Source organism: Diceros bicornis, chromosome 37 (genome assembly GCF_020826845.1).
Source record: "Diceros bicornis minor isolate mBicDic1 chromosome 37, mDicBic1.mat.cur, whole genome shotgun sequence".
In the NCBI taxonomy this organism is placed as follows: Eukaryota; Metazoa; Chordata; class Mammalia; order Perissodactyla; family Rhinocerotidae; genus Diceros; species Diceros bicornis.
In genome coordinates, this window is record NC_080776.1 from 20,087,169 (window position 1) to 20,100,840 (window position 13,672).

At 57.1% G+C, this 13,672-nt stretch overlaps 1 protein-coding gene across 2 annotated transcripts; it reads left to right on the top strand.

Moving 5' to 3' along the window:
* Positions 1–312: 312 nt before the first annotated feature.
* On the top strand, positions 313–5,335 carry PTMA (prothymosin alpha). Of its 2 annotated transcripts, none has more exons than XM_058533204.1 (5): positions 313–529; positions 3,301–3,372; positions 3,640–3,736; positions 4,236–4,309; positions 4,587–5,335. In XM_058533204.1, exons 1-5 carry the CDS (start codon positions 485–487, stop codon positions 4,632–4,634), a joined length of 336 nt encoding a protein of 111 aa, XP_058389187.1. In that variant the 5' UTR covers positions 313–484; the 3' UTR covers positions 4,635–5,335. The 2 variants fall into 2 exon arrangements, with proteins under 2 accessions (XP_058389187.1, XP_058389188.1); XM_058533205.1 differs by having other exon boundaries at positions 319–529; positions 3,643–3,736.
* The last annotated feature ends 8,337 nt before the right edge of the window (positions 5,336–13,672 follow it).

A 13,672-nucleotide genomic window follows, 5' to 3' on the forward strand; every position in this document is an offset into this window, starting at 1 on the left:
CTGCGTCAGCAGCCCCAGCAAAACAGCAGCGGGAGCGAGCGTCCTGAGCGCGCCCGCGCGCCCCTCCCCCCGCGGCGTCGGCGCCGCGGAGACCCGGCAAACTCAGGCCTTGAATGACAGTGCGGCCGGCGACTGCGCAGCGCGGGACGCACCAAGGCACTGCCGCTTTAAGCACGCTTGCCCATTGTTCGGAATCGAGCCAATGAGCGAGCGCCCGCTCCCTGCGCTCAGCCAATAGTATTCGGGCAAGGGAGGCCGAGCGCCGCCCACAAATCTATATTAAAGGTTCTGGCGCCGCGTGAGTTCCCCACTGGCTGCTCTGAAAAGCCATCTTTGCATTGTTCCCGTGTCCGGCTCCCCGCTCGCCGCAGCCGCCTCCGCCGCGCGCCTCCGCCGCCGCGGACTCCGGCAGCTTTGTCGCCAGAGTCCTTGAACTCTCGCTTTCTTTTTAATCCGCTGCATCGGATCACCGGCGTGCCCCATCATGTCAGACGCGGCCGTGGACACCAGCTCCGAGATCACCACCAAGGTGAGGCTGGACGCCGCCCGCCCCTTCGGGCTCCGCGCGCCGCTGCCGCCGGACCGGGGTTTTGCGCGTGGTTGCTGGGCTGCTCCGAGCCCGTTGTTACTCCTTCCCGCGGGGAGCCCACCTGCCCCCGGCCTAGGTCCCCAGGCAGCCCACTCTTTGTGTGTGCGGGGGGGGGGGGCGGGAAGCGCCAGACGAGATGCCCGTCGGGGAATGGGCCGGGCGCCCTCAGGGACTCCGGGGGGCGGGCGCGGAGGCTGAGGGGCTCGTGGGGAGGCTGCTCCAGGGCTCCCGAAACTTGTTTGTGACTGGTCTGAGCAGCGGCGGGAGGAAAGGGTCTGGGCTGGGGGTCGTCGGCCCGCGGGGCGCACGGAAATAACTTTGAAACTCGAGCGCGTTTGCAATCGGAAGTGTTGGGGGGGCGCGCGTGCGGGCGCGGGCCGGCTGCGGGAAGTGGCGGCTCCGCGGCGAGCGCCCGGCGGCGGCGCTGCTCTTTGTTCCGCGCCGGGCCGCTCTGTTTCGCGCCTTGCAGTGGGTCCGAGGAGGCTTATCTGGACTAAGCTCCGATAAGGCGGAGTGGGGTGGCGGGCCGGCCGGCCGCGACGTCGATCGTCTCCGCGGAGATGCGAAGCTTCTCTCCGCCCGGGGTGCCCTCGGGGAGGCGGGGGTGGGCGTCCTCCGGGGGAGCGCGCCGGGAGCAGCCGCCCAGCTTCAGTAGTTCACCAGCGATGCCGGGCTTGGCTGAGGAGGAGGCGAGCCCACGCGCTGAAGGAGAGGAAACGGAAAGTGAAGGAGCGGCGCGCCGGGGCGACGATGGGCGCCCCCCGCGGCTGCCCGGGAGCACCGTGTGCGCGGCTCTTCGGGGGCGCCACGGGCGAACAAAAGCTGTGGCCGTGGCTGGCCGTGGCGAGGTCGAGCCGGGCGCCGGGGGCCTGTCGGGGCTCGGTGCTGCGGGTTCATTGCCTTCGGTTTTGAGATTCTGCGCGTTTGGCGCAGCTCCTCTCCTGCGCGCCGCTTTGGTTCCGCTGCTCGCCCCGGGGAGCGTCTCCACCCTCGGCGGGAGCGCGGCACTTGGAAGTGGACCGGCTTTTTTATCCTTCGGTTCTTGTCCGCGATCCTCTCGTGTCCCTGCGGGGACGGGCGCGAGTCACCTTGGCGTCTCCTTAACCTCGGTGCTTCTGGCGTCACCTCTGGTTTTCCCCCAGGGGCGACTCCCCCGGCGGAGCGGAGCTTGCGATCTGCCTTGCCGCAGGGGCTCCCGCCGGCCCCCTCTGGGCCCAGCCCGGGAACTAGTTTGGGGAGGACGATCGGTCCTCTTATGTGCAGGCGCCCACGTTCGCTTTTTCTCCAAGGTGTTTTTCCGCTAGGGGCAATAAATCGCCCCATGGAGCGCGTCCCCGACGGTCTCCGACTGCGGGGCTGAAAAAGCCCCGCGGACTTCGGGGCGGCCTCCCGCGGGACTTTGCCCGCCAAATGCAGAGCCGCAGGCTGGCGCATCTAGGCCCGCGGGGGGGGGGGGGCGGCGGGAGGCCCGGAAAGACCGGCGCGCAACCTGCGCGCTCGGCGGAGCCTCGCGAAGCCGGCGGGCCCCGGGTCTCCAGGGTCAGGGGCGCACTCGGCGGCCCCGGGCCACGTGCTCCGCGCGCGCGGTGCGTGCCGAGGCCCGCGCGCAAAGCCCGCCGGGCGGGGGCTGTGCGCCTGCGCGCCGCGACCTCCCCGCCCCCACCCGCTCCCCGGGGCTTCGGCCGCCAGGGGGCGGGAACGGGCGGCGCTGGGGTCTGCGGCGGGCTGGCCGGCCGGGGCGAACAGGGCCGACAGGTGCCCCCCGGCCTCTCGCTGGACGGTGCCGGGCGGCCCCCCGCGCCCGGGCCGCTCGACGCCTGTTTGTGTTGGCGGCCGGCTCGGCCACGCCGGGTGGAAAAAGTTACGGAACTTAGGAGCAGCCGTGGTGGTTCTGCCCTTTGGAACGCGGGCCGTGTGCGCGCCGCGAGGTGCGGTGCGATGGCTACCCCGAGTCACCGCGGGGACGGGCGAGAGGCCGGGAGGGACATGGGGCGGTCCTGGGCGCACGTCGCCGGCGCCCATTTCCAGGCAGCAATCTGTGACCTTCTGGGACAGCTGTCGGATATGGGACATTGGTAGGATCTCGGTTTCTTCAGAGACCTACGCTTGCCGGGTCTTGGGCGCCCGTGGGCGAGGAACTCGGGCTCGGCTGCGAGGACTGGCGGGCGAGGCGGCCTCCCCAGCTCTGCCTGTTCGTTCCCGCCCAGTCCCTTCCCAGGCTGGTCCACCCCCGGGAATTCTCCCGCGGTTTCAGGGTTCTCCCTACATGACTTGGTTTATTTATGGTGTATACGTGCTGCCTTCCAAGAAGGATTTGTGGGAGGCGGAGCTCCTGTGCTTGGAAACAAGTCGGTGATAGGTGTGTGAGTGAAGTGTCCCGGGCTCGTCCGCCCGGCCAGACGGGTTTGGGACTGTGCTGCCACATGGCTTCTTTCCTCAGAAGCATGAGTATGTGGGCAGTGGGACCAGACGTAGTGGGCCCTTTTTAGTATGTTAGTGTGCTTTAAGGGTTGAAAAATCGGCTGAAATCTTGTCCATAGTCGTGCTCGGTATGCTGTGGTCCCTCCTTCTAGCGGTTCCATATGTAACGTGCGGCTCTTTCACCTGTGGCTGTCCAGGTCAGCACGGCACGTACACCTGTAGCCTTTGGGCCTCTTTGCCAGCCCTGGGTTACTTAGAAGACTTACTGGTTTACTCTTGCTTTTTTGAAGGACTTAAAGGAGAAGAAGGAAGTTGTGGAGGAAGCGGAGAACGGAAGAGACGCACCTGCTAATGGGAATGCTGTGAGTGTCCACCTCGCTCATGACCCCTAGCAGCTCTTGGCCGAGAAGTTCTGTTACTCCGATTTTGGGCTTAGTCCAGGTGGAGGAGGATGCTGGGCCCCGGGCACTTGTGTCAGGGTCTCCTGATGGAGCCTCAAGGGGATCGGTTGGTGAGGGATCTCTTGGGGGGTGTGGGGCTGTAGAAGCATTGCACAGAGTGTGGAGGAAGGGATGGGGGCAGGAGTGATGCTTTGTCTTCATTAATAACCTGGCATGTTTTCTGTTGAGGAGAATGAGGAAAATGGGGAGCAGGAGGCTGACAATGAGGTAGATGAAGAAGAGGAAGAAGGTGGGGAGGAAGAGGAGGAGGAGGAGGAAGGCGATGGTGAGTAGCTTTGTCTGTGTCCCCCTTTTGGGGTGCTTTCCCCGGGCCTTGGGTAGCAAATGGGGAGGAATTGGGGGGTCTTGGGGATGGGGGCTGGTGGACCACTTACAACTGGCTTGTTCCTGTGGAGTCAGGACCTTCTTGTTTCAGGTTAGTGACGTGGAGCTGTGCGGCCCCCCCCCCACTCGCTTCCTCCCTCCCTGGAGAGTGCTGTCCACACAGTGTTGGTGTGCACGCTGCGTGCAGCTGCTTAGCTTTTCTCCCCTCTGAAGCCAAGTGCCTGCTTGGGTGGCGTGGGTACCCTGTCTGCCTGGCCCATCAGGCGGCAGAGACCAATCAGGATCCTCTGCCCTGGCAGATCTGTTCCCCAAGGAGCTACAGGCCCCGCCCCAGCCCTCCCCCTGCTTTTCTGGCTGCAACTGGGTGGGGAGGGTACCAAGGCCTTCTCTGGTTGGCTGGGGAAGGCAGTGTAGTTTACCTGCTGTTTGATTCCCTCCAGGTGAGGAAGAGGATGGAGATGAAGACGAGGAGGCTGAGGCAGCTACGGGCAAACGGGCAGCTGAAGATGATGAGGTGGGTTCTGGCTTGAGAAGGGGAAGGGGGTGGGATGTGAGGCTCTAAAGCTGGAGGGGCTGGTTGGGACCTAGTGTTTGTGCTTGGGGTAGTCTCTGGTCCTGAGTGGCTCCCTCCTCATCTTGAGTAGGACTGAGAAAGCATGGGCCCGGCTTCCCACAGGTCTTAGGGGCCTCTGGAGCTGCCATGGCCTCGTCCTTGCTCTGCCAGCAGCAGCTGAGGCAGTTGGGCCCAGTGGGTTGGAGGGGACAATCTTGACAATCTTTTCCCTACCCAGGATGATGATGTTGATACCAAGAAGCAGAAGACCGATGAGGATGACTAGACAGCAAAAAAGGAAAAGTTAAACTTAAAAATAAAAAAGGCCACCGTGACCTATTCACCCTCCACTTCCCGTCTCAGAATCTAAACGTGGTCACCTTCGAGTAGAGAGTCCGCCCGCCTGCCCACCGCAGGCAGTGCCACCCGCAGATGACACACGCTCTTCACCACCCAGCCACAACCACAACGTGAATTTGCAACAGGGGAGGAGAAAAGAACCAAAACTTCCAAGGCCCTGCTTTTTTTCTTAAAAGTACTTTAAAAAGGAAAATTTGTTTGTATTTTTTATTTACATTTTATATTTTTGTACATATTGTTAGGGGTCAGCCATTTTTAATGATCTCGGATGACCAAACCAGCCTTCGGAGCGTTCTCTGTCCTACTTCTGACTTTACTTGTGGTGTGACCATGTTCATTATAATCTCAAAGGAGAAAAAAAACCTTGTAAAAAAAGCAAAAACAACAACAAAAAAACAATCTTATTCCGAGCATTCCAGTAACTTTTTTGTGTATGTACTTAGCTGTACTATAAGTAGTTGGTTTGTATGAGATGGTTAAAAAGGCCAAAGAGAAAAGATTTCTTTTTTTTCCTTTTTTTTGTCTATGAAGTTGCTGTTTATTTTTTTTGGCCTGTTTGATGTATGTGTGAAACAATGTTGTCCAACAATAAACCGGAATTTTATTTTGCTGAGTTGTTCTAACAAAGCTGTCTGAAGTCTGATTTTCCTGTGTTGTGGTTTCTGTTAGGCCTTCTGGGGAGGGGCGAGGATGAGGAGGGGTGGATCTGGAACTTGATTGGGGACAGGGTTGGAGACAGCAGTTTGGGAGGAGATGGGTGACTAAGGTCAGAGACGGAGCTGCAGCTGCCCTGCAGGACATGGTGGGGGCACTGGATATACAGGCTGAAGGGGGAGCTGCTTACTGGTTTGTTCCCCTCCTACTGATTGTATCAAGAACCTTTCCCAATGTGGGACCGCATTGGATGCCAAGTGGACCTAGGTGACCTGGAAGGAAGTGTCCACAGCCCCAGGCATCCCAGAGGATGAGGGCACGTGTGGGGCTGCCATTCTGTGGAGCCTGGGCTGGGGTTTGGGGCCAAGTGTGAACCCAGGGCTATGACTCCAGAGACTCGAACCTCCCAGTGGGAGGACTGGAAGCTGTGGCCTTCTCTCCACCGGCCTCACCAGGTTAGCTTGGCCGCGGAGTGGCTCCCCCTGGTGGTGGCATATGGCACCGTCTGGCCCCTCTGGCCCCTTAAGGCATTTTCCAGGTCACCCTTGCAGCTTGCAGCCTTGCGGTGGTTCTCTAAGCTCTGGCCTCCAGGAGAAACAAGTAGAGGCGTCCCTCGGTATCCGTGGGGGATCGGTTCCAGGACCCCCGTCAGATACCAAAGTCCGCAGATGCCTAAGTCCCTTAACATAAAATGGTGTATTTGCATATAATCTATGCACATCCTCCCGTACACTTTGTCATTTCCAGATTATAATACCTAATAACCATGTAAATGCCATGTAAATACTTGTACTGTAGGGAATAATGCCAAAGCCAACACGTTCAGTACAGGCGCAACCATCGGTGCAGAACCGGTGGACACAGGACCGACTGTACCTTGGTCAGTCGGGAGGTCCACCCTGCCCTTGAGCACAGTGGGAGACGAGCACAGTGGGAGACGGTGGGTAGGCCGTCTTGATTCTCAGGCAGGTTGTGAGCAGTGAGTTAGGAAAACTAATCGAAAGAAGTGTAACCTCAAGCTCCAGCCCTCAGGGAGACACGACAGAGCCCGCTAAGAACATTCTGGGGTCCACAGACAAGCTTCACAGGCAGAAGCCCCCCATGAGCATCCATAGTGTGTGCCCTTGAATCGGGATGGTTGTGCCCATTCTCCGGGGGATCAGGGAGGGTTGAGACCCCAAACATGGAGGTGCCCAGAGTAGGCTTCTGATTTCAAGGTGGAGAGGCTGCAGGAGGCACCCCGAGAGGGCAGATCTGTTCGCTTGAGAACATAAAGATGTGGTTCCTGGGGCCTGCCCGCTGGCCTAGTAGTTAATGTTCTCGCGCTCTGCTTCCGCGGCCCAGGGTTCGCAGCTTCGGATCCCAGCACCGAAGCGCACCGCTCATCAAGCCATGTGTGGCGGCGTCCCACATACAAATAGAGGAAGATGGGCACAAATCTTCCTCACCAAAAGCAAAGATGTGGGTCTTGCTCCCACCTCTGCCACCAGCTGGCTGACCCTGGGCCTCCTTTGTCCTTCCTGAGTGGGGTCTTAAAGATGCCTCTCTCTGATGTCATGGGGTCCAAGTGAGAGACTCGTGGGCGTGAGGAAAGTGGAGTCAGAATGGGGGTGCACAGACTCCACCTCAGGAGGGACCCTTTCCCCAGCCTGGAGTGCCCCTGAGTCTGTCCTGCAGGCAGGGGTGGCTGTGGGCAGAGGAAGGGGTGGGGACCGAGAAGCCGTGTCCCCTCCCTACCCACTCCTGCCCCCCCAATACTCTGGCCATGTGGGGGTTCCTTGCCTCACCTTTGGGCACACACTGCTTTATCACAAGAAAGGGACCCGGGGACCCCAGCCTGCTCTGAAGGGAGGAGACATTGTGGGGTATTTCACCCCCTCTCCTCCCTCCTTCCCTCCCTCCCTCTCAGGCCCCCACCATCTGCATTAAGGAGTCATCTGTCATCAAAACACCTACAGTCTACAGTCGTGGGAGGGGACAAATGTTAACGAGTGAGGTATCCATCCACAACTCCTTAAGGATGATCTACTGTCCTGGGCCACAGACAGGGGTGCTCTGAGCACAAGGACAAGGGGACCTGACAGAGCAGGGAGGGCTTCCCTGGGGAGGCGGCATTGAAGCTGAGACTGGAAGCTCCAGGAAGATGAAAAAGGAGGTGGGGGGAAAGTTTGGGGGGCAGGAGCAGTGTGTGGACAGGCCTTGATGCAGGAGGGTGCTGAGGGTGCACGGGCAAAGGGGGCGGGCCAGGAACCGAGGTGGGATTTGGGGAAGCCACGGAGGGATTTTGAGCGGGAAAAATCTCTGGAAAGCAGTGAAGAGACATCTGCAGACATGGGGCCCCTGGATTAGGGGGAGGTGCTGGGAGGGAGAGAAACGGGTGCGTTTAAGACATGACGCGAGGTAGAGCATCAAGACTCAGGGATGGGTTGGGTGTTGGAGGCAGTGCCCACCAAGGATCCCCAGGCTCCAGCCTGAGCCCTCCATTACAGGGAGGGGCCATTTACCACACGGAAGGTGCAGGAGCTGCCTGGCAGCCTCACTGCGTTGGGGTGAACTGTCAGAACCTGTTGGGTGCACAGATCTGGAGGGCAGGAGAGAGGCTGGGCTAGGCCAGAGTAACGGAGGCCGAGGTGTGAACAAGGCGGCCAGGGAGAGGGCAGGGCAAGAAAAGACAAGGCTCAGGACACACCAGGGAGCAACCAAGCTGGCTGCTGTGCTCTGCCTGCCTTGCTCACCAGCCACATCAGCCTCCTCATGGCCGTGGCAAGTTGGTCCTCCCTCAGGGCCTTTGCACATGGCTACTTCCGCCACAGGAATGCCTGCCTCCCAGACTTCTCATGAGTCACTCCGTCTTAGGCCTCAAAGCCGACGTTGTCTTCCCAGAGAGGCCTTCCCCGGTCCCCAATCTAAAGAAAGTCTTCCCCAGTTCCCTCCCTCGGCTGCATAGCAATTCTCACAACAAAAGGTGAGCTTGTATATTTACCTGTTTGTTTGTTTGTTTTCTGGCTGTCCCCCACTGAGGTCAGGGGCCACTTCTTATTCACCGCGTTTCCCTACACACGGTACATATTCTGTCCATTCCATTTATTTGTTCATTCATTTGTTCACATATGTACTGAGTGCTCTCTCTGTGCCGGGCACTGTTCTAGGCTCCAGAGACGCAGAAAAGACCAAGAGAGACAAGGCTCCTCCTCCAGACACGGCAGGTCACCTCCTGGTGGCGGGACACCTTTCCACACCTTGTCTCCCCCACCTTTGTGGTTTCTGCCAGGCGCCCGTGGTCTGGGGTCCTTACCCTTCACAGGGGCTGGAGCCTGTGGAGTGTGGAGCAAGGACACAGTGTGGAGTGCCCTCACTGGCCACTCAGGCCCCAGGCCACCCCTCCGCATCGAACTGTCTCCGAACTGCTGCCAGGGTCAGTCAGATGCAGCCTTTGGTAGGAGGAACCCTCTGACCCTGTGTGCCCACTCCACATACCCTACGCAGGCTGGGCTGCTGGCCTCTCGAGGCAAGACTGGCCAGCTCCTCTCTGTCCTGCTGCCCAGGGCAGCTTAGTCCTGCGAATGTTCTCAAGGCCCAGAGCCAAAGGCGGGTCTCCAAGGTGGGAGAAGGGGCTAGGAAGACCACATAGCAGGCAACCCATGGGGCTGGGATCAGGTCTAACCTGACCCAGGCCCTGCTAGGAACTACTAGCTCCCGAAACCCCCAGAAAGGAGGTGAGAAGCTTAGCCACGCCCAGGCACAGACGTGGCAGCCATGTTAATATGGGGCAAGTAACTGAATTTTGCTGGGCCCTCCATCTTCTCCCCTGCACAATGGGAACAATAGCATGAGGCATGAGCCGGGGCCCGGAGCTGCCTTTCCTAGGGCCCCACGTCTGCGCTGAGCTCGCTCCACCCTCCGTTCCAGCCGCAGGGCCTCACTCCGCCAAAGGTTTGGCCTAGAACAGCCTTTGCTGCTTTCAACAGAACCCACTTTCCTCTAGTCCTGAGCTTAGCACACAATTTATTACCGCCTGGGGACCTGTCCTCAGGGTCAAGGGTCACCAGGCTCCTACTCCCAAATTTGCCTCCAAGGGCAAAGACTGGGCCACCCAAGGAGCCCAAGTTGGAAGATTTGCGAGGGATGAGCGCCCTCTGGTGGACACAGGGGAACTGCAGGTGGCTCCCCTGGGTTTTGCTCAGACCAGGAAAGAGCTCTTCGGTGGTCCCTGGTCCCAGGGGAGGCATCCTCAGCCACCCCCACCCCCCACAACAAGACCTTCCTCTGTCTCTGTTGCTGGAACCCTAGTTAAATGTGATACTCAGTGGTCATTTCCCAAGGCTTCCCTCTGAGCAGCTGATGGCCCATCCCAGCAATCTGGTCCTTCTTTCCCTGGAGGGAAGACCCCAGGCCTCCCCAGAGCCAGCACTGAGGCTGGGTCAGCTCCTCTGGAGTCACAGGCCATCTCTGGGTTCTGGCTCCATAGGCTCCCTCTTGCTTAGCTCCGTTCAAATGCTTGGTGTGCACAGGGCCCTCCTAGGGCAGGCCCAGCTCTTGGTCCTCTCTGGGCCCTGTTATAGGACTCCCCACAGTGGCCACTGCTCTGAGTGCAGCCCCAGCGCTTTCAGCTGCTTGGAATTGGGGGCTGGGGGTGGGGGCTCCCAGCTGCACTCCCTGGCACTCTCTGAGCTGCCTGCCAGGCTGCCCCAGGCCTGAGTGCCGGGATCTGCTGCTGCCTCTCCTTCAGCGCCATCACTGGCCCAGGGGTCCAAAGGCCTCCTTGATCCCAGTCCTTCCAGGGCCCTGATGCCCAGCCTCCTTCCACCAGGTCTCCTCTGTGGCCTCCTGTGTCCTGAATGCAGGCCAGCCATGCCTGCCTCAGGCCCCTGGCCACTCTGGGTACCCTCCTGGTGGAAGCTGCTTCATGGGGATGGAAATCCTAGTGTCAGCTTTACTTGGAGTAGTCCAATTTTGCAGTGTGGCTGATTGTCCCGGCCAACCCGAAGCCCTTGAAGGCAAGGGCAGGGCCAGCCAGGGAAGGGGACAGGGTTCTCCCCAGGCCCTCCTCTCCAGAGACCTCAGCCTATGCTCACAGGTTGTAGTCTGAGCTCAGATTGGTGATGAAAGCTCAAATTAGGAAACAACTGAAACATTCCAAGGCCGCCCGGGACACTGACCTTATATACTGGGTGAATGATACATGCATTATTTACGAAGAAGTCCTAGCAGCCAGTGGCTGATGTGGATTCCGTGAAGTCCTGAGCATAGCCAAGGGACCCAGTTTGGAGGGTAGATGGCCTCATGGGCTGTCTGTCAAGGCTACTGCCCATAGCAACAAGAAGTGCCAGGCAGTCACTGGAGACAACCTCGTCTCACATGCACCCACGCTGGGGCCCAGCTGCGAGGGTCTTGGCAGGGAGCAGATCCCTTGTAGAAGGAGCTGCTGGTGAGGAGTCCAGAAGGTGCCAGGGGACATCTGTTGTTTGTGCCACCAGCAGCCATCCCTTCACCCTTCTCTTGGCAATAATCTCCTGAAAGTGTCTAGTTTGCCTCCTGGAGAACTTCTCCTCCCCGACTCTCAATCAAGCCCAATGGGCAGAATATATGACTCCGTCCTGGCCAATCAGTGCCCCGAGCCCCCACCCCCCAGCCACACTGATTGGCTCAGAGCTGGCACATGACCCAAGTTGGTGATTCAATCAGAGTGAGCCCTGGGATTTTAGATTGAGTTGCTGGGAAGGGAAGAAACTTGGGCCTTGGCCTTGGGCCTTGAACTCAGGCAGCTGAGTGAGAGTCTGGAGCTGCAGCCCACAAAGGTAGGAGCAGAGTCGAGCCAAGAGGCAGAGGAACTCTAAATTCTGATGATATTGCTTGAGCTCCTGGGTCCAGCCATGCCTGAAGCTAGACCAGTCTTGGGACTTTTCAATTATATGAGTCAGTAAATTTCTTCCTGGCTTAGGCTGGTTCAGGTTGAGCACTGTGACATCTCTGAGTCATACTAGTAAACAGGAGACTACAGGGCTCCCAGCTCCAGTCTCCAAGGCCAACCCGGCCTCCACGAACAAAGAGAGCTAGAGGAGAGAGGAGCGCAGAGGTGTGGGGGATTGCTTCTCTGGTGTGGTTTCAGGTTGAGAGGGAACGGAGGGAGATGCATCAGCCTCAGAAGAGGCTGTGATGCTCACGGTCTACCTCTCAACAGAATCAGAGTACTGCTTGACTCACTCCCAGCCAGGTGGTGGCGATGGCCCAGGGTCATCTGAGCTGCCCACCTTGTGTCCCCTGCCTGAAGTCCCCCTTTCTCTCTTCTTCAGCTGGCAGTGCTCTCGGGTCCTCTGACCTCCTAGGGGCTCACTGAACTTACAGCGTTCCCACCCATGTGTCACAGCCAAACAGTCTCATTGAACTAAGTTGATTGTTCTGTGAGGCTCCTGGATAAGGGGTGAGACCCCCATCTTCATGCAGCCTGGTGACTCCCACCTGTCCCTCGGCCCCAAGGTATGCCTAAGAGGTGAGATCCATCCTGTTTGGCAAAGTGCTGGGGTAAGCGATATTCAAAGGCTTTTCTTTCTGCAGAACTCACTGCGTCTTTAATATACCAAGGAGTCTCCAAGAGGAAGGTTTAACATGCAGCTCATCTCAAATTTATTTGACCTGGATTTTTTTCACAGAAAGCCTATTAACATATTGAAGGACACCAGAGTCCAGGAAAAGCTGATCTTGCACAACAAGGACCCTCACTAGGTCTCAGGAATATTTGCTGAGCTAAACAGATGATTCCTTTAGGATTCCTTTGGAACCGGTTCCACAGTCTAGCTCCTGGAACCCTGCATGGGCCTCATGCAGGTTCCCTTGGCTGCAGGGGTCCAGGGCCCTGTGCTCACAGCGGTGCCCCTTGTCAACATAGCCCAGGAGGTGACTGGTGTCAGTAGGTTGGGGGACAGCAAAGGATGGAAACTGGTACAAGCCTTTCTGGAAAGCATTTGACCCTATATATCAAGATGCAAAAAATGTACACTTATTTTTTGACCTAGAAATTCACCTGCAACTCCATTCTGTATCCTAGGAAAACTTCTACCTCTTCCCACATAGTTAGTTATTCTCTGGGTCCTTCTGGCCAGTCTCCCCACAATGTCCCAAGTCTGACTCCTGTGGTTTCCACTGGAGTCCAGCCATGGCCTGCTGGACAATGATGCTGGGCAGTCACCTAGAAGGTGCTGAGGAAGGATGGGTTCCACCATGGGGGAGGTGACAGTGGATTCTATAATTCTGAACCCTTGAGCTTCGAGGGCCTGCTGGCTTCTCTGCTAGTCAACCTCTCAGTAAGCATCTCTCCCAGAAGATGCTCCTTTCTGTCCTTGGAGACAATGTAGTCTGAATCCACTTTAAAGAGAGAACATTTCCTGACCTTGGTATCAAATGGGTCCCATTACTAGGTGGGTGGGCTTTCTATTCTTTTCCTGCTCTGCCCAGGGGCCTGCCAAAATCACAAACAGCGACTTGACTTTTCAATGGTTAGTCTCTTGTTATGCAATGCCATTTTTTAGATGTGGCACTTCCAGTGGCTACTTGCCTCCCCAGGGAGGCGAAGGAGGTGCCTGTGAGCAGGGCCAAGGTTTTCCTCCGCAAATGATTGTGCACTTCCTCCAAAACACCACCAAATCCACTACTGAGGTCCCAGAATTCTCTGCCATAGCAATATCATCTGAGTTGGGAACAGTTTGAGTATCATTATGGTCATAAAACCATTTCAATATCATAAAATATCGACTTTTAAGTAAATGTGAACGCTCCACGAAAAACCTTAGCCTGATTGTACCAAATGAGTTGTAGACTGTTGCTGAATATAAGCCAATTAAAAGAGAGGAACAACTAGCAGGTGATCTGCTAAAAGACAGGATTTGGATTCCAGTCCTGATCAAGGGGTGGGCCCCGAGTAAACAATATGTTTGGCCAACAATCTTTCATGAAAGAAGAGAAATGACTGTTATCAACCTCTGTGATAACATAAAACAGTGAAATGAAATTCCAAGTTCTGTAAATAGGTAGACCAATCATGTACAGCTCGATTATACAGGGGTGCCCTGTGCACCATAAAATACTCAGATGGTATGTTGTTTAGCTCTAACGCACATACTTTAGCGGAAAATCAAAGTAATAATTATAATATATATGAAACATTCACATGACAATAATTTTGCTTATCCTCTAATAATTGAGAAGAGCTATGTGGGCGATGATTTGAATAAACCAAGTCACTTAAAAAGCTGTTCTAAGAAATTGGAGTAAATGTGTTCTTTTTCTTTGAATACATTTCTTTAATAAGTGCAA